The sequence below is a fragment of the Perca fluviatilis genome, chromosome 2 (assembly GCF_010015445.1).
Source record: "Perca fluviatilis chromosome 2, GENO_Pfluv_1.0, whole genome shotgun sequence".
NCBI classification, from domain to species: domain Eukaryota; kingdom Metazoa; phylum Chordata; class Actinopteri; order Perciformes; family Percidae; genus Perca; species Perca fluviatilis.
In genome coordinates this window covers 45074076-45092709 of record NC_053113.1, presented here as the reverse complement: position 1 = coordinate 45092709, position 18634 = coordinate 45074076, and the positions used below count along the sequence as shown (strand labels likewise).

At 40.5% G+C, this 18634-nt stretch overlaps 1 protein-coding gene across 3 annotated transcripts in view; it reads left to right on the top strand.

The window, feature by feature from the left end:
- sez6b (seizure related 6 homolog b) overlaps nucleotides 1-18634 on the top strand; it is a 327905-nt gene that overhangs the window by 223158 nt on the left and 86113 nt on the right. For all 3 annotated transcript variants that reach the window (XM_039778005.1, XM_039777999.1, XM_039777990.1), the window contains exon 5: nucleotides 10692-10877. In XM_039778005.1, coding sequence (XP_039633939.1) covers nucleotides 10692-10877 — 186 coding nt within the window. The remainder of the gene's footprint in view (nucleotides 1-10691; nucleotides 10878-18634) is intronic.

The following is an 18634-nucleotide window of genomic DNA, read 5'->3' as shown; positions in this document are numbered from 1 at the left end:
AAAAGCACAGAGTCGCTCGTATGTATTCTGCCATGTTGTGCCTCCATCTTTAAAATACATTAGCCAAAGAGGGACATACCTCCGCCTTTTGCGCTTTTACACTCAGTGGCCCCGTGACGAAATTCTTACACAATGTAGCTTTAAGAGGATGTGTTTCTTCAGTAAACCAGGGTGTAGACATCTTCCAAAGCCAAAGAGGCTAAGACATTCAGTGGAGCTGAGGGGAACTGCAGAGTGGGTGATCATTTTCTGTGGGTTCTTCATTAGCGTATCATTTTTTTTAAAATTATACATAGCAATTTGATACATTGCTAATATAGAAAGAGTTAAACTTAATAACCTTTCATTAAACCAAAGATGATATATGGCCATAACGTCACCAAAGACAAGACAAAGTGATGTAGCCTAGCAGGCATTTCACTGCTCCAAGGCTATTTGTCTCTGTGAAAGCTCCCTGTTAGCACCAGTGTTAGGATGCAACAATGCTACCATGATGGCTCTTTTATCTCTTTACTATTCTCCAGTGAGCCTATGAGCTTCATAGTTTTTGGTTGGCCTGGATATTAATAGCTACAGCTGACCATGGTAATGACTAGCCCAGGGAGTGATAGGACACAGCTCCAGCAGCTGCTGTTATGGGATGGCAGCACTAGTCTGGGACGTTGCTCTAATGAGAAATACTATAAAGACCAAAACTGCTCTTCTTATCTCTATTTCTGTGAGACACTATAGAGCTGGCGAACATCCCTCAGCTCTACAGAGTGTCGGAGGCACCCGAGGTCCGAGGTTGTCATTTATTGGCCTATTTCATCTCCCTACATATTTCCTCGCCTGAGGCACCGCACTGTCCCCGACAGACAGAATCAATAGCAGCACTACTGCCAAGCCATCCGAGGGCTAACAATAAAACTAGGACAATTACAGTGAGATGGATCAGAGTCTTTAGCAGAAATATATTATTAATATGTTTGGCTGAACGCCAGGAGGCTGAAGGAAGACAAATCATGGGCAATAAAAAAGCCAGATAGTTAACTGGTCACCTGAGAGCCAGCCTGCACATGTTCCCATATATTGGCAGTGAGGTGACAAGTCTTCTTGTGTGTGTGTGTGTGTGTGTGTGTGTGTGTGTGTGTGTGTGTGTGTGTGTGTGTGTGTGTGTGTGTGTGTGTGTGTAAATGCTACCTTACCAATCAGCAGGTGGGAGCCACAGGGGGACACTGGCATACTAAATGTCCCTGTAGTGTTTCTATGTTTTGTCCACAGGAAATTTGTTGTTTTATTTACCTCTGTTTAAGCAGACAGCTTAATTAAAAATCAATTTGACACTGACAGTTTGTCAAAAGTCAGGGCCTATGGGTTTTTTGCCACATTCACATTAATAAGGTCCTATAAAGACATTATGAGAATCTATACAGTGGAGTAGCTTGTGGTGGATATTGTAACATAGTAAAGGATCTAATACAGTGAGCAATGTATTGTAGAATGCAGATTACCTTTTTTGGATGCTAAATAAGGGAATGTGTCTACCAAAAACTCAATTTGTATTTAACAGGATATTCTGTAGTTTATTAGACATGCCTCTAATTGTAGGCATGCCTCTCCTCTAATTGTACCTGTATATTTTCTGCCAAAGTTAAAACCGTTTTGGTTGTTTCACATTAGAGATTTCTGTATTTCTTCTCAGTGGTAAGAAGTGTGCGGGGCTCTGTCTAGACACTATACCGGCGACGGCGTGATGAGATAGGCCGAGTTTTTGACTATTGTGAGTGTTCAATAAGTCAATAAAGAATATCTAAAGATTAGTTTTTTAACTGTGATATTCAATGTTATGTTAAAATATTTAAGATGGGGAGCCAAGTTTTCAGGGGATTTAAGAGAAATACTGTTCTCAACCAGATAGCTGTTAAGCTAGCTACCATCAACAAAACAGGACTTCCTTTGCAGATGTTTCACATTGAGAAGTTTCCAGGGGTCCAAAGGGCATAATCCCTCCCTTTCCTGGTAGGCTTTTTGTGTGAAATGTGCAGGAAGTGTTTGTTGACAGTAACGCCCAACGGAAAAACGGAAAAGAAGAAAAAAAGTATTTGTGTTAAAGTGAGTGAGGCCAGACTGATCTCATGAAGTGGCGTATCTATGACACGCCAATTCGTATGCCATTATTGCCGTGTTATCAAGACGCATACTCGTTTTTTAGCAATTTTATCAATGCCGTTTGGCCTCCATTGACTTACATTACCTTGCGATTGCGTGTGAATTGACGCCGTAGCGAATAGTATGAAAGGCCGAAAATCCGCTTAGTGAGGATAGGTAAAACACAGGACTTTCTCCCAGGAGAGTGGGGATCGTGTCCCGCGTGTGACGCTTCCTTTCCATGTTTGCTGTTTTCTTAAACCCAACCCAGTTGTTCTTTTCCTAAACCCAACCAGTTCTGGCGTGTGATATTTCCTTTCCATGTTTTTTCTTTTCCTAAACCCAAACTGCGTGTGACGTTTCCGAAACCCAACCGTAGCCTCGCGATAACACTTAGCTTCGCGATAACACACCACGTGGCTTTAAAAAGTGGCGTGTATGTTTACTCTGTGACGTTGCAGACTGCTGTTCGCTGTATACAGCGTAGACATAAACGCGGATAGCTCAAAATGCGTACAGATAACACGCCACTTGGCTTTAGGAAAGTGGCGTGTATGTTTACCCGAAGTCATGATGTCATGTTGGTGAGGCAGAGTATGACATGCCTTAGTTGTTGTTGTATTGATGGAATTAGTGCTGTGGGAATGTACATCATACTGAATTTACTATGTGAACCACTGTAGTTGAGGTAGTTGCGCTTTGCCAGAAAACGTGCTCTGGTTTAATGGCATTTCTTTAAACCAATCAGAATCGTCATGGGCGGTGCTAAACTCTGCACGGAGCCGGTGCAACATGGTCGTGCGAGAGAAAACTCAGATTGGACAGACAGTCTAGCTAGCTGTCTGGATTTACCCTGGAGAGATCTGAGGAGCAGTTAACCATAGTCCTCCGAATTTAGAATTCCAACAGAAAGAAAGCAGAAGGAAATACATGCATCCGGTGGAATTTCCTGCAGCACCTGAGCAATACCGGAAGTGGAACGCAAAGGATTTAGATTATAGTAAAGGTACTGTGAATTTCTTGGGAACTGGGCTTTATTAATTTAATTTCTTTGGCTATTATTTGAGAATCGGCAATTCTTCTGTACTCAACTCAATCTCTTTGATTCAGCTCTTTTGAAATTACTAAGTGGCATAACATCCATTGAGGAGAGGGCCTCTGCTTTTCCCCCTTCCAATTTCACAGTTGGATCAAAGTTGTGCTAGTAGTGTACTCTCAATAACCAGCCACCCAAATCTGGAAGAGTGAATGCTTAATTGATTTTTTTTTAAATACAGTGAGATACAGTTTTGCCCATTTTTGCTGTTTTACATACTTTCACCAATAACTTTAGGAGTTGTTTAAGACTTTTTGAGATTTTTCTGCGAAAACCAAATCTCCCATGACCCAAACCAATTATAGCTTAAAGAAGACCATTTTATTCATTGAGCTCATTGAGGGCTGTATGGAATTTGGCAGGAAGCTCTTTTTGGTGTGACACATGAGCCGCAAGTTCAAACTATAACTTCACTGAGTCCTTTCAACTTCTGAAACCAAAGCTCAGCTCTTGCTGAAATTTCACTGCCTTTCAGCTTAATGATCTCTCCCTTTGTGTCTCTTCTTCTGTCTTTCTCTCTCTCTCTGACTCATTTCTTTCTCTGTATCTGTCTTTCTATCTCTCTATCTCTGTCTCTCTGACTTTTTATTTCTTTGTCTGTTTCTGTCTTTATATCTCTCTATCAAATTCAAATTGCTTAATTGGCATGAAAAACTAAATTGCCAAAGCATCAAGGATAATACAATTCAATAATAATAAGATAAGAAAAAATACATACATACAATTCATTGAGTAAACTAAAATATATAATCATATAATAATATATTTATATCTCTCTGTTTTCTGACTCTTTAATTTATTTTTCAATTCAATTCAATTTTATTTATAGTATCAAATCATAAAATAATAGGTTATCTCGAGACACTTTACAGATAGAGTAGGTCTAGACCTAAAGCCCCAACAATTACAATAAGTCCCTCAAGAGCAAGCAGTGCGAGGAAAAACTCCCTCTTGGGAAGAAACCTCGGACAGATCCTGGCTCTTGGTAGGAGATGTCTGACGAGCCGGTTGGGGGTGTGATGAACAGTGGCAATAGTAGTCACATTAATAATGGAACAGTGACATCAATGGTAGTTGTAGTAGTTCATGTCATATCAGGGCGCTGCAGGGCGTTACAGGATGTAGCGTGGCCCAGCAGAGCATGGATGGATGTAGCGGGAAGCTGCAGGGTTCAGCAGGAAGCAGCATGACATTGCAGGGCACCGCAGAGCTCAGCAGGGAGTGCAGCAGGACCACGGCGACAGCTGGAACCAGGATCTTGGTGCCAACGTTCTCCAAGGAAATACGCTGGGGGAAAAAACATAAGGACTCCGGGGAGTAAACTCCCCAGAAGCTAGGATTAGTAACAAGCATTTCTGGGACGGGATACACACAAATAGTAATAGTAATAGTAATAGAAAGGGAGAGGAGAGAGCAGCTCAGTGTGTCAAAGGAAGGAAGTCCCCCGGCAGTCTAGAACTATAACAGCGTAACTATAACAGCGTAACTAAGAGAGACAGGTCATAAGGAGAGGTAGCTTTTTCGGGCTTAGAACTCTCCCCCTGCCGGATCGGGCTTGGCTGGCCTGCCTCCCTCTACTTTGTTATGTATTATTAATCTAACAATTATGAAGAGAAGCAGGTGGGCCAGTTAGGTGAACACTGCAACTCCTCACTCCCTAACTATAAGCTTTATCAAATAGAAGAGTTTTAAGTTCATTCTTGAAAGCGATTACAGTTTCTGCCCCCCAAACCCAGATCGGGAGCTGGTTCCATAGGAGAGGAGCCTGATAACTGAAGGCTCTGGCTCCCATTCTACTTTTAGAGACTCTAGGTACCACCAGTAACTCTGCATTCTGGGAGCGCAGTGCTCTAGTGGGACAATAGGGTATTAGGAGCTCTTCTAGATATGATGGTGCTAGACCATTTAGAGCTTTGTAGGTCAAGAGAAGGATTTTAAACTCAATCCTGGATTCAACAGGAAGCCAGTGCAGAGAAGCTAATACAGGTGAAATATGATCTCTTCTCTTAGTTCTTGTGAGAACACGCGCTGCAGCATTCTGGATCAGCTGGAGAGTCTTAAGGGACTTATTTGAGCAACCTGACAGTAGGGAATTACAATAGTCCAGCCTGGACGTAAAAAATGCATGGACTAGTTTTTCAGCGTTAGGATATTCCTAATTTTGGCAATGTTACGAAGATGAAAAAAGGCTATTCTTGAGGTTTGCTTTAGATTGGCATTAAAGGATATATCCTGATCAAAAATAACTCCTAAATTTCTGACAGTAGTGCTGGAGGCCAGGGCAATACCATCCAGAGTAGCTATGTCTTTAGATAATGAGGTTCTGAGGTGTTTAGGTCCCAGTACAATAACTTCAGTTTTGTTAGGGTTTAACATCAGAAAATTATAGGTCATCCAGGATTTTATATGTTTAATGCACGCTTGAAATTTAGCTAGCTGACTGGTTTCGTCTGGTTTGATTGACAAGTATAATTGGGTGTCATCCGCATAACAGTGAAAGTTAATTGAGTGTTTCCTAATAATATTGCCTAGAGGAAGCATATATAAGGAGAATAGAATTGGTCCAAGCACTAAGCCTTGAGGAACCCCATGGCTAACTTTAGCGTACTTGGAGGATTTATTATTAACATTAACAAATTGTTATCGATCAGAGAAATAGGACTTAAACCAGCTTAGAGCAACTCCTTTAATGCCAACCAAGTGTTCCAAATCTCTGTAACAGGATTGAATGGTCAATAGTGTCAAATGCAGCACTAAGATCTAGTAAAACAAGAATGGAGACAAGTCCTTTGTCTGCAGCAGTTAAAAGGTCGTTAGTAATTTTCACCAGTGCCGTCTCTGTGCTATGATGCTTTCTAAATCCTGATTGAAAGTCATCAAATAAACTATTGCTATGTAGAAAATCACATAACTGATTAGCAACCACCTTCTCAAGGATCTTGGATAGAAAGGGAAGGTTAGATATAGGTCTATAGTTTGCTAAGACCTCAGGATCGAGGGTGGATTTTTTCAGAAGAGGTTTTATCACAGCTATTTTAAATTACTGCGGTACATAACCTGTTAATAAGGACATATTGATCATATCTAGTAATGAAGTGTTTACCACGGGTAACGCTTCTTTGAGTAATCTCGTTGGGATGGGGTCTAAGAGACAGGTAGATGGCTTAGCTGAGGATATCTTTAACATTAATTGTTGAAGGTCTATAGGATAAAAGCAGTGTAAGTATATGTCGAGACTAGTCGTTATTTCTAGCGACTCTGCGTTTAAAGGTGAACCGTTAGACGTTGAGGGCAAAAGGTGACGGATTTTATCTCTAATTGTTGTAATTTTATCATTAAAGAAGCTCATGAAGTCATCACTACTCAGAGCTAGAGGAATAGGTGGCTCAGTAGAGCTGTGGCTATCTGTCAGCCTGGCTACAGTGCTGAAAAGAAACCTTGGGTTGTTCTTATTGTCTTCTATTAGTGATGAGTAATAGTCTGATCTGGCCTTTCTTAGGGCCTTCCTATAGGTTTTGAGACTTTCTTGCCAATCCAAACGAGATTCTTCCACTTTTGTGGATCGCCACTTACATTCGAGGTTTCGCGAGATTTGTTTTAATTTGCGAGTTTGGGAGTTATACCAAGGTGCTAATTTCCTTTGCTTCATCATCTTCTTTTTCAGGGGAGCAACGGAGTCTAAGGTCGTCCGTAGGCAAGTCGTAGCACCGTCTACAAATGTATCAATTTGAGAGGGACTGAGGTTAACACAGATGTCCTCTGTTATGTTAAGGCATGACAAAGAGTCAAATGCTGTTGGAATATCTTCTTTAAATTTAGCTATAGCACTTTCAGATAGGCATCTGGTGTAGAAGCTTTTATCTAATTTAATATAGTCAAGTAGTAAGAATTCGAAAGTGATTAAAGAATGATCTGATAATAACCGAATTCTGCGGAAATATTATTAAATCCTCAATTTCAATACCATATGCCAGCACAAGGTCGAGGGTGTGGTTAAAACAGTGCGCGCCTTGTGCACACTCTGACTGAAACCGATTGAATCCAGTAATGAGTTGAAAGCAGTACTAAGGCTATCATTGTCAACGTCCACATGGATATTAAAATCACCTACAATAAGTACTTTGTCTGATTTAAGGACTAAACATGATAAAAACTCTGAGAATTCAGATAAAAATTCAGAATACGGACCTGGAGCCCTGTAAATAACAACGAATACAATTGGCTGTAATGTTTTCCATTTTGGATATTGAAGATTAAGAACAAGACTTTCAAAGGAGTTATAATTTAATTTAGGTTTAGGAGTAATTAACAGGCTTGCATCAAAGATGGCTGCAACTCCCCCTCCTCGGCCTGAGCCTCTAGGAATTTGAGTATTAATATGACTGGGAGGAGTGGCTTCATTTAGACTAACATAGTCTTCATGGCCCAGCCAGGTTTCAGTAAGACAAAATAAATCAATGTTATTATCTGATATCAACTCATTTACCAATAATGCTTTAGAAGACAGAGATCTAATATTTAATAGTCCACATCTAATTTTCCTATTTTGTTCTATCGTTGCAGTCGTTTTAATTCCAATTAGGTTGTTAAGTATAGCGCATCTTTTGTTTACCTTTGATTTAACCGATCTGAGTCGGGGAACAGACACCGTGCTTATTAGACTATGAGTGGGTGACTGCTCCAACGGAAGCACAGAGGGGCGCGTAGTACTGCACCCCTGATTACTAATATCAAACTTGGGTTGTCATGGTTTATGTCCAATAAACTCGGTCAGATTTTTTGATATGAGAGCGGCACCGTCCCAGGTGGGATGAATGCCGTCTCTCTCCATCAGACCAGGCTTTCCCCAGAACGCCCCCCAGTTTCTCTGTTTGTCTTTCTATCTCTCTATATCTGTCTCTCTCTTTCATTTTTTTCTCTGTATCTGTCTTTCTACCTCTATATCTCTCTGTCTCTCTGACTCTTTCATTTCTTTCTCTATATGTGTCTTTCTATATCTGTCTCTATGTCTCTCTGACTCTTTCAATGCTGTCTCTTTATCTGTCTTCCTATCTCTCTCTCTTTCATTTCTTTCTGTCTTTCTATCTCTATATCTGTCTCTCTGACTCTTTCATTTCTTTCTCTGTATCTGTCTTTCTACCGCTATATCTCTGTCTCTCTGACTCTTTCATTTCTTTCTCTGTTTCTATCACTCTGTCTCTGTCTCTCTGACTCTTTAAAGTGGTGATAGAATGATTATATAGGGTATTTCACACTGTTCCTTATGGTCTCATACTGGGGTATGTAACATTGGTTGGGCTGAAAATGGTCTGGTTGATATTTGATTGGCCCTTATGCATCCCTGTGTTTTGGCCCTATTTGTAACAAGAGCTTTTCTTCCAAATATGGTATTCTCATGAATATTTAGATGAGCTGCGCGCTGATTGGTTGAGCGACTTGCCATACGCAGACATTAGAGACGTGCGCTGATTGGTTGAGCGAATCCCCAATACACATTCATTAGAGAAGCGACAGAATCTCATATTCCAGACACTGCAATGTTTCATTACCAAATTCAGTAATTCACTTCTGAGACTTTTTTAAGCGAGAAATCAACTATATAAATCTCAAATATGGGCCGTTTTACAAAAATTGATGAAGTGTCGGACTTTAGGAGCTCCACACAGTCTGACGAGAAAGCGGCAGCCTGCCCCGCTCCATACCCAGGTCAAAGTCACCCTTTGTGGATACTGCACTACGGGGCTCCGCGGCCGGCTGCTGGCATAACTATAATATATTTAAAGGTTGTATTTCGTCACGCCACTTATATAACATCATTCCCCAATGTCTTATAAAGCTAACAGTTGTGTCCGATTTGATTTTAAGGCATTTTTATGAACGCGAGGCGTCTTTGTAGGATGAGCAGCTGCTAGCTATATGTCCCATTCATTACAATGGGGAAATATCGCAGCTTGCTCACTGCATAACTAAAGTATATTTACAGTTTGAATTTCGTCACGGCATGAATATTACAGGTTCCTCAAGGTCTTACAAAGCTTAGCTAACACTTGTCCGATTTCGGATTTCAACTGAATGTATTTTTGTGAATGTCAGAGTTAGGAGGAGGCTAGCTAGCTCTCATTGATGGACTCCATCTCACCGCGGCTCTATCAATGAGACTCGCGGACAAGAGGCGTTTATTTCCCTGATTGTTTGTTTAAATAACTCACACATTATAAGATTAACTGGAACCTGTGGGCTGCGGTAAGAGATTGCAGGCGTAACAAGCTCGCTGACCGCACTCTCAGTCACTCACCGGTAGTAGGAAGAGGGGAGGGAGAACAGCGAGATGCAGACCCTGGAGCTCTGTCAGGGCAGCGGTGTGTGGTAGTTCCAGTCACCCAGGAAAGGGTGAGTTTGCGCGGGTATTGAGCACCGGGCCGCCGGCCGAGCTCAATCGAGCTCACAGCAGGCCAGGGTCTATGACGGAGGACAGGCAGGGCGGCGATAGATAGATAGATAGATAGATAGATAGATAGATAGATAGATAGATAGATAGATAGATAGATAGATAGATAGATAGATAGACATTTATTGATCCTTTCGGAAATTCATCTTGCACCATACAGCTCATCAAATAGACAGACAACAGATCATAACACAAGATGTAGCAACCCAGGCAGCACCGGTGCTAAACTCCAACACACAGTCGGACAAAATTTGCAATTAGCCATCCATTTTTGTAAAACGGCCCATATTTGAGCTTTACATAGTTGATTTCTCACATAAAAAAGTTTCAGAAGTGAATTTTGTAATGGAATAGCAGAGATCTGCGTGACCTAGATTCAGAAGACTACCTGATCTCAGGTCAGTTGTGTAGCCTATGTAAATGTTGGGGCGTGACTGTTCTCTTAAGGCTGTGACAAAGGTTCCGGATTTTGAGATGCTTATGTAAGCAACTAGCTTTGTTGAGATTCCCGCGTTTTCAGCGGCAGTTTCAAAATATGAGATTTTCATAGTAAAGGGGTGTCAGTGGGATTTTGAGCTTCTATGTATGTCCTATTTACCCACCGAACTGTCGTTATTCAACTATGACAGGGTAAAATCGGTTTTGCATTCTATCACCCCTTTAATTTCCTTTACCTTTTAATTCTATCTCTCTATATCTGTCTCTGACGCTTTCATTTCTTTCTCTATATCTGTCTTTCTATATCTCTGTTTCTATGTCTCTCTGACTCTTTCAGTGCTTTCTCTGTATCTGTCTTTCTATCTCTGTCTCTCTGACTCTTTCATTTCTTTCTCTGTATCTGTCTTTCTAACTCTATATCTCTCTGTCTCTCTGACTCTTTCATTTCTTTCTCTGTTTCTATCTCTCTGTCTCTGTCTCTCTGACTCTTTCATTTCTATCTCTGGTTCTATCTCTCTGTCTCTGTCTCTCTGACTCCTTTGTGTCTCACGCTTCGTGTCTCTGTCTATGTCTCTGCAGCCTTTGTGTTGAGCTGTGTCTTCCCCCGGCGGCCTCTCTACGGCGATGTATCAGTGAGCAGTCTCCACTCCGGAGGCGAGGCTTTCTTCTCCTGTCTGAGCGGCTACATGCTGCAGGGCTCCAGTCTGCTGACCTGCCGCAATGCTAGCACCCCCTACTGGAGTGGCAAGGAACCACACTGCCTAGGTAAGGTCACCAGAACTGGGAGAAGAGCCAACCAAACAGTCGTTCCAGAAAAACAATGAGTTTTTTTGTGATTGTTGCGGGCAAAAATCCTTGATTATGCGGCACGTTTTCTTAAAAAATGCGATGGAATATGTGGGATATTTATGCAATTTTATGCGATGAAATTGCGGGAACTTGCAAAAAATGCGGGAACTTGCAAAAACTGCGGTTTGATGAAAAAGAAGAAAAAGTGATTTCCCCAACACCCTGCTTTTTTTAAACTTAATTTCCAAAAATAGTTTACAGATATTCAGTCATTGCAATAAGTGAACGAATAGGATACAAAAATATATACAAATAATATAATATTAAAGTAAAAATAAAAGTAATAGTCTAAACAGAGGGAAATAAAAGATACAAAAGAGACAGACTTTCAAAAATCATTAATAGCCTAATATAGACAGCAGGAGCACTTAAACAAAGAAATTTGAGTTTAAGATAGCTTTCTTATTGGATACCAACTTAAGAGACTCAAATTCCATGTCAAATTCAACCTCCAACACCTGCTTTTCGATGATGTTCACGTCGCGTAATGACGTCACTTCATAACATTCCCATGGCAACAGGGGAAAATGGTTGCTCTTGTGTGAAGTAAACGCAAAAATTTTTCTGCTATACACACACACGCTATATATACACACACACACGCTATATATATATATATATATATATATATATGTGTATGTATATGTGACTTTTTGGCAACGAAAATGTGGGGGTATTTTGCGCGGAAATCGGCAATTTATGCGGCGAAAGTGCGGCATATTTGAAAAAATGAATATGCGGACTTTGGCTGATTATGCATTGAATTATGCGATCGCATAATCGCGTTTTTCTGGAGGGACTGACCAAAGCTCATCCTGGATATCCACAGTCCTCAGATAGGAAGGACAATTTCATATCCTTACAGAGATGTCACTGGATTTCAGTAACGACACAGTCTATTCATTACAAATCTGTGTTTTCTAATTATCTGTCATCATTTAAAGATGACTCTAAATAAATGCCATGTATTCCAGCTTCTCACTCTGATGCAATATCATCATTGGCAGAATAATAATTATTATTTTAAGCATTTTGTATTTTTCACACTATTGTAAACACCTTTTTATCGAATATAATAAAACATCTAATACAATGATATAATGTATTACTTTGTGATGTAATAAATACAATTAATAATTTATAAACTGAGATGTATTCATAAAACTAGTATTTCTCTATAGTATCAGCATTGCAATGATTGTGAACAAAATGAATATTAGCAGCATTATTAGTGTTTTTATTAGCATAGTATGAACTCTGTTACTTTCTTTACAGTATTAGCATTAGCATTATTATTGTAAACTAGGCTATTTAAACATATTGTGTATAATGAAAATGAATGATACAATGAAATAATAATAGAGATGTTTAAAATAAGACAACACTTTAATACCTACAACTATAATACCCATCACTAATAAATAGTAAATTGATAGTTAAGTAAACTTAAGTGATTTTACTGTTAACAAACAATTAAATTATTATTATCTTACATTATTAGTAATGCTATAATTTATGTTGGGTTAACAGATTATTGTTGCACATATCATTACATTAACATAATGTTTGTTAATGATTACCAAAATGTTTTGTAAACCGTCACTAAACATTCTTTTTATGGCGATTATAAAGTTGCAACAGATGATTATAATACCTTGGTAATGGTTAATAAATACTTTGTAAAGCATCTATAAACATGTTTTAGATAGTTATTATCATTGCACAAATAATCAATGATCATATAATGATTGAATGGCAAAATGAATGTTACCTGATGCTTTATAAACCACTTATTGATTATGAACTAATTATTATCAGCATTACTTTATCAACCCATCCAAATAATGTTTATAAATGGTTTACAAAACCATTATTAACCATAGACAAAGTATTAACCATCTATCTTAATGCATGAACTAATTATGTTATATTACACTAAACTGATGATTATAACATTACTAATAATTAGTAAACATAAATAATTTCATTATTAACAGTAAAATAACTATTAACTTAAGTGTAATTAACTATCAATTTACAATTTATTAATGGTGTTATAAAGCTACTACACAATGAAAAACAATTATTATTTGATAAGTATAAATGTATTGATAAACTAATGTTTTGTTTATATTATTATATATAACATTAGCACTTGGCCTATTATTAGCATAAATATTCATAGCATTACCAGCATTTGCATTGCTATTATATCGTTTTAACATGATAATATTTATAACATAGATGTATTTAAAGAAACCTTTACAATATTATAATCTTCATTTATCATTAACAGTACTTGGCATTAGCTTGGTATAGACATGTCAGTGATCCTGACTTCTGCTTTGGTTAAGACTTACTGAGGCTGTACTGTTACTGTTTTGTTGGTAATTGTTTTTAGAAGTCTTGCAGCCAACAGTTATCTGTTGGACCTTCTGGTCCTTTGTCACACAGGCATAGAGACAGACCTGGAGTCCCACAGGCATGTGTCGATGATGAAGCTTTCATTCTTTGCTCCTATTAGGCTGGCTGATGAGTAATAAGTGACCATTTTCCTCCTGATCACCCTGATCGACTCTGAGTAACAGCACAGGGAATGTTTTTCTGAAAGCAATTTCAAAGAGGGCGTTTGTGTGGCTGTACATCTGTATCTCTGCCATCTTGATTTTGTGTGTGTGTGTGTGTGTGTGTGTGTGTGTGTGTGTGTGTGTGTGTGTGTGTGTGTGTGTGTGTGTGTGTGTGAAGCAGGTGTATCAAGGTTTGATTACTGAAGGCTGGGCAGGATGCCACTGGGTGTATTCTTCCTGCTCTGCTTTAATTAAGCTTTGTCTGCATGAGTAACCTTGACCAGATCAGCTGGGACACACAGCACACACACAAACACACACACACACACACACACACACACACACACACACACACACACAAACTCCTTTCTATAAGTCTAGATGGATTTTCTGTATGTGTTGATGAATCGATTGTATCTCTTATGATGCTATCTTTCTCACCTCATTTTTTGATTCCCATCATGCTCTTGAATAAAAACCAAAGGTGATGGATAAGTGATACATCTGCATTGAACAGCACTTTCTGACAGTATACAGTAGTCATTTGGTCAATGTGAATGGTCGATTCACATAGATTACAATTGCATCTTTTCTCACAGCCTGTTCTAATGAACCATTCGTACATATAGCTATGAAAAGTAATGCACTGTAATTTGTATGTATTCCATGTATTTATTACTGTATGCATCACATTGACAGCTGGCGTCAAATGTAGCAGTCCAGAAGGAGCTCAGTCCTCCAAGTCAGGAAATAAGCTGAGGGAGTCAATGAGTTCTAGGAAAGGGTTCCATGTCTCTAGGAATGCTGAGATAGAGCCTTTCAAAGAAGATCTACGCTTCTCAAGCTTCACATTGTCGAGCACCTCTTTAATCCAACGGTCATGTGTAGGGGGGCAGGACAGCTTCCAGTTGAGCAAGATCAGTCTCCAGGCTAGCAGAGATGTAAACGCCAGGGCCCGCCTCAGTGCAACAGGGAGGTTAGCGTCAGGGGAAATGCCAAAAATGGCTGACAAAGGGTTAGGGGGGATAATGTGCTCGTAGGCTCTTCTCATGGTATCAAAAATGCACATCCAAAAAGTTGTTAATTTAGCGCAAGACCAGAACATATGAGCGTGGTTGGCTGAAGACTGGTTACACCTGTTATAGGCGTCCCGGACAGTGGAGTATATTTTAGACAATTTTGCGTTTGTGTAGTGGACTTTATGAAGGACCTTGCATTGGATTAGGCCATGACGAGCACATATGGAGGATGAGTGAACCATAGCCAGAGCAAGGTCCCATTGTTGGTCCGTAATAGTCATGTTAAGATCGCCCTCCCATGCCGCTTTTTTCAAAGTACGAGGATTCGGGGAGGTCGAGCATAATAGATCGTATAATCTATCACCAGGAAGAGTCAGGGTTTCTGGGGGGGTGGTTTGGAAAGTGGGGGAATGTCTTCTTTACAATATCCCTAATCTGGAAAAAGCAAAAGAGGTGTGACTTAGGCAAATCATAAATGGAGGAGAGTTCTGTGATGGATGCAAATCCTTGTGTAGGTCTTTGACACTGACGATACTTTTACTGTGCCAGGCCCTGAATGCCAGGTCTGAACTTGAAGGTGTAAAGACATGGATTTTAAGCAGTGGGGACATGACGGAAGGGCCCTATAAGCCAAAGTGTTTCCTAACCTGACTCCAGATCTTGAGCGAGAGGGATACAATCGGGCATGTGCCCACAGATGTTGGATTTGGGAGCAGAGGACCAACCGCAATGAAAGGTGTGAACTCGCCCTTTCCAAATATACCCAGCCAGGTAGTGAGGTGCAGTCCTTGCTCATCCAGTATAGGAGTTTCTGCAAATTAGCTGCCCAGTAGTATCGTCTGAAGTCAGGGAGTGCCAGGCCCCCCTCAGCCTTCAGAGACTGTAGTATTGCCTTTCGGATTCTAGCAGGTTTGCAGCCCCATAGAAATTTTGATATCACCCTGTCCAGCTTGTCGAAAAAAAGATTTAACGATAAATACTGGGATGTGCTGGAAAAGATAATGGAGAAGAAATGTGGGGAGGACAACCATCTTATCAAATTTATCCGGCCCACAAGAGAGAGCGGTCAAAATCGCTTTCAGATTTTTCAACCAAAAGTAAGAAGTTCTTGCGAAACATGTCTGATACAGAATTTGTAATAAAAAACCCCAAGTCCCAAATCCCCAAATCCATCTTCCACCCACTTAAATGATGATAAAGAGCGTGGGAGCTGCATAGCCAGAGAATTTATATGTAGGAGCTCACTTTTCTGATAGTTGAGCTTGTAGCCGGAATACGCACCAAACCGTTCCAGAATGTTTTAAATCATAGGGAGCGAGACGGCTCGGTTAGAGATGTACAGGAGCAATTCATCTGCATACAATGAAACTTTATGAGTTGTGCCAGACCGTGTTATGCCTTTGAAACCTTCCTCCGAGCGAAGCCAAATGGCCAGAGGTTCTATCGTGAGCGAACAGGAATGGTGACAGGGGGCAGCCATGCCTGGTGAGAAAGGGGAGACAACGTGTTGTTAGTTTGGACTGAGGCCATCGGGAATGAATATAATAATCTGACCCAAAGGATAAAATTGTCACTCAGGCCAAACCTGTCCATTGCCTCGTATAGGTACCCTCACTCGACCCTGTCAAAGGCCTTTTCGGCGTTGAGGGAAACCACGACTTCCGGGGTATCATTACTCGACAAGTGAATGACGTAAAGTAGGCGTCTAGTGTTGTGGTAAGACTGTCCGCCAGGCATGAACCCTGTCTGATCCAGCGAGATAATGAAGGGTATCACCCGTTGAAGATGGAGTGCAAGAACCTTTGAGAGAATTTTGAGGTCCACATTGAGGAGTGAGATTGGTCTATAGCTGCCGCAGAGCAGGGGGTCTTTCCCCTTCTTAAGAATTAGGGAGAAGGTGGCCTTCGACAGGGTGTCCAGCAGGCGACGATGTTTAAATGCCTCGTTGTACACTTCTTTCAGGACTGGCGGTGAGTGGAAAATGTTTTGTAATACTCTACAGTGAAGCCATCCTGCCCTGGGGATTTACCGCTTTGTAGCAAGTTAATGCTCCTAGAACCTCAGCGGTGGTTATAAGACCACCCAAGTTATGTAGAGTTGCTTATAGTGATCCGAGTAGAACCTCCACTTCTTGAAGGGGTTAGAGTGAGTGCGAAAATAGAGATCAAGGGAGGTTGCTGCGTGATCTGATATTACGATACTGTGGTAGTCGCTGGATTTAATCTTGGAGAGCAACCTATCGTCTAAAACAGCGTTTTTCAATAGGTGAGGCGCGCCTCCCCTGGGGGGCGCCAAAGAGCCACAGGGAAGGTGCGACACGCGAAGAAAAAATAACTGTATGCAGCGCTATTGATATCAGTAACTGTGCGTGCATGTATTAGCTTTAAAATGCATTGTTTCCTTGTCCCATGTCAACAGAAGTAAGCATTAAGGGAGGAGACAGGACCCAGCAAAAAACTTAGGAAATATGATCCTGAGTTAAAGTTAGGTTTTCACCTGGTCGGGATCCGAGGCTTCACCTCTGCCGCAGTGTGACAGAGACTGGGAGAAATGCTGATTGTGCGTTTATGGTTGTCTGTGGAGAGCTCCCCCAGATTTCCACTTGCGTTTATTTCTCTCTGCAGTGCAGCCCCGCATTCAACACCTCTGCACATCAAAAGCGCGGCCTCACCACTGACACAGACGCGGCGTCAGCAGATTTTGCCGCTTCAGCCCTGAATGTTTTGAGTGTATTCCCGAATGTATTTTGAAAAGTTGACTGACAAATATGAAACCGGACGTCACTTAGTGTCCATTCTCACTGTAAAAAGCTGCACAGCTTCAGGTTTATGGATGCGCTCTGCTGTCGACATGCTGAAGCAGATGTGACGCGTTTGTGCTCCGTGTATTCCTGCAGTAGTTTAGGTTTTCCACCTCCAATGTAGAGCAGCGTACAGTCACTTCCCTAAACTTTGTTTCATTCAGAGACCAGAGTCTCAAACAGGGCTATGTCAGAAGGTCTGAGATCTACCGTATCAGCAGAGCAATCATGTAATGCACAGCAGACTATGGTGCAGTTAGATGATTTTCTGAAATGTAGTGACTTTATTCTTGTAGTAGGCTATTATAACTTTATTTTTCACAAAATATCTGGACTCCTCTAAACCTCAGAGAACACAGATGGGATGAGTTATATTTTGAATGTGCACAAAGTTTTGGACATGAGCAGAAATCTTGCTCAAACATCTGAAATATAACAGTCCAGGGGTTTATTAGTAAATTAAAATGAATAATGTATCATTGAGGTGAATAATTGTCATATGCACATTTATGGAGGTTACTTCCCCTACAAAAGATGCAAAAGAGGAGGTAAGAGTAAATTATGCCTAGGGTACATGTGTGCTGACTCAGATATAATTAGAAAAGTCGATCCAAAGGAGAATAAATAGTTGAAAGCAATACAGAATGTCTAAGAGCCTTATTGCAATATATTCCATTATGTTTTTATATTTGGATTGTAATCTGTTTCCCTTTACATAAAGATATTTCCATCATATTAATAAAAAAAAAAGGTAGAAAGTTATGATTAGGCCAAATGTTGGTGCCATCTAACTTACCGATTACACATGTTAAGCATGTTTTGTTGACTTGTGGATAGGCCCCCTGATGTTCAGTGATTTTAAAAGTAGCCTCCATTAGGCCTGCATGAAGTTGGAAATGATTTGCTGTTGCAAAGAATCGTTTATGAATGCACTTTTAAAAAAGTTATGGAAATAAAATGTCTTCAAATACAATATGAAAAAATATTTACATTTTATCAGTTGTTATTGAAACTCATCAAACACACAAAAGATGGCATTTACTGCAGAGGCGTGTGTGGGTTAGGGAAGGCGGACGGGATTTTGGGGAAGGGGGGACTCGGCTGTCCTCCTTACCTACTCTAAGGGGAGGCTCACATTCACCCAATTTGAAAACCCCTGGTCTAGAAGAAAGAAGTCTATACGAGTGTAGGTGTGGTGGGAGACGTGTGCCTCCATGGATCAGTGAGCCCAAGGCATACAGAGTTTTGGCTGATTTAGTTATGGAGTATGGTTTGTTAGACGATCTG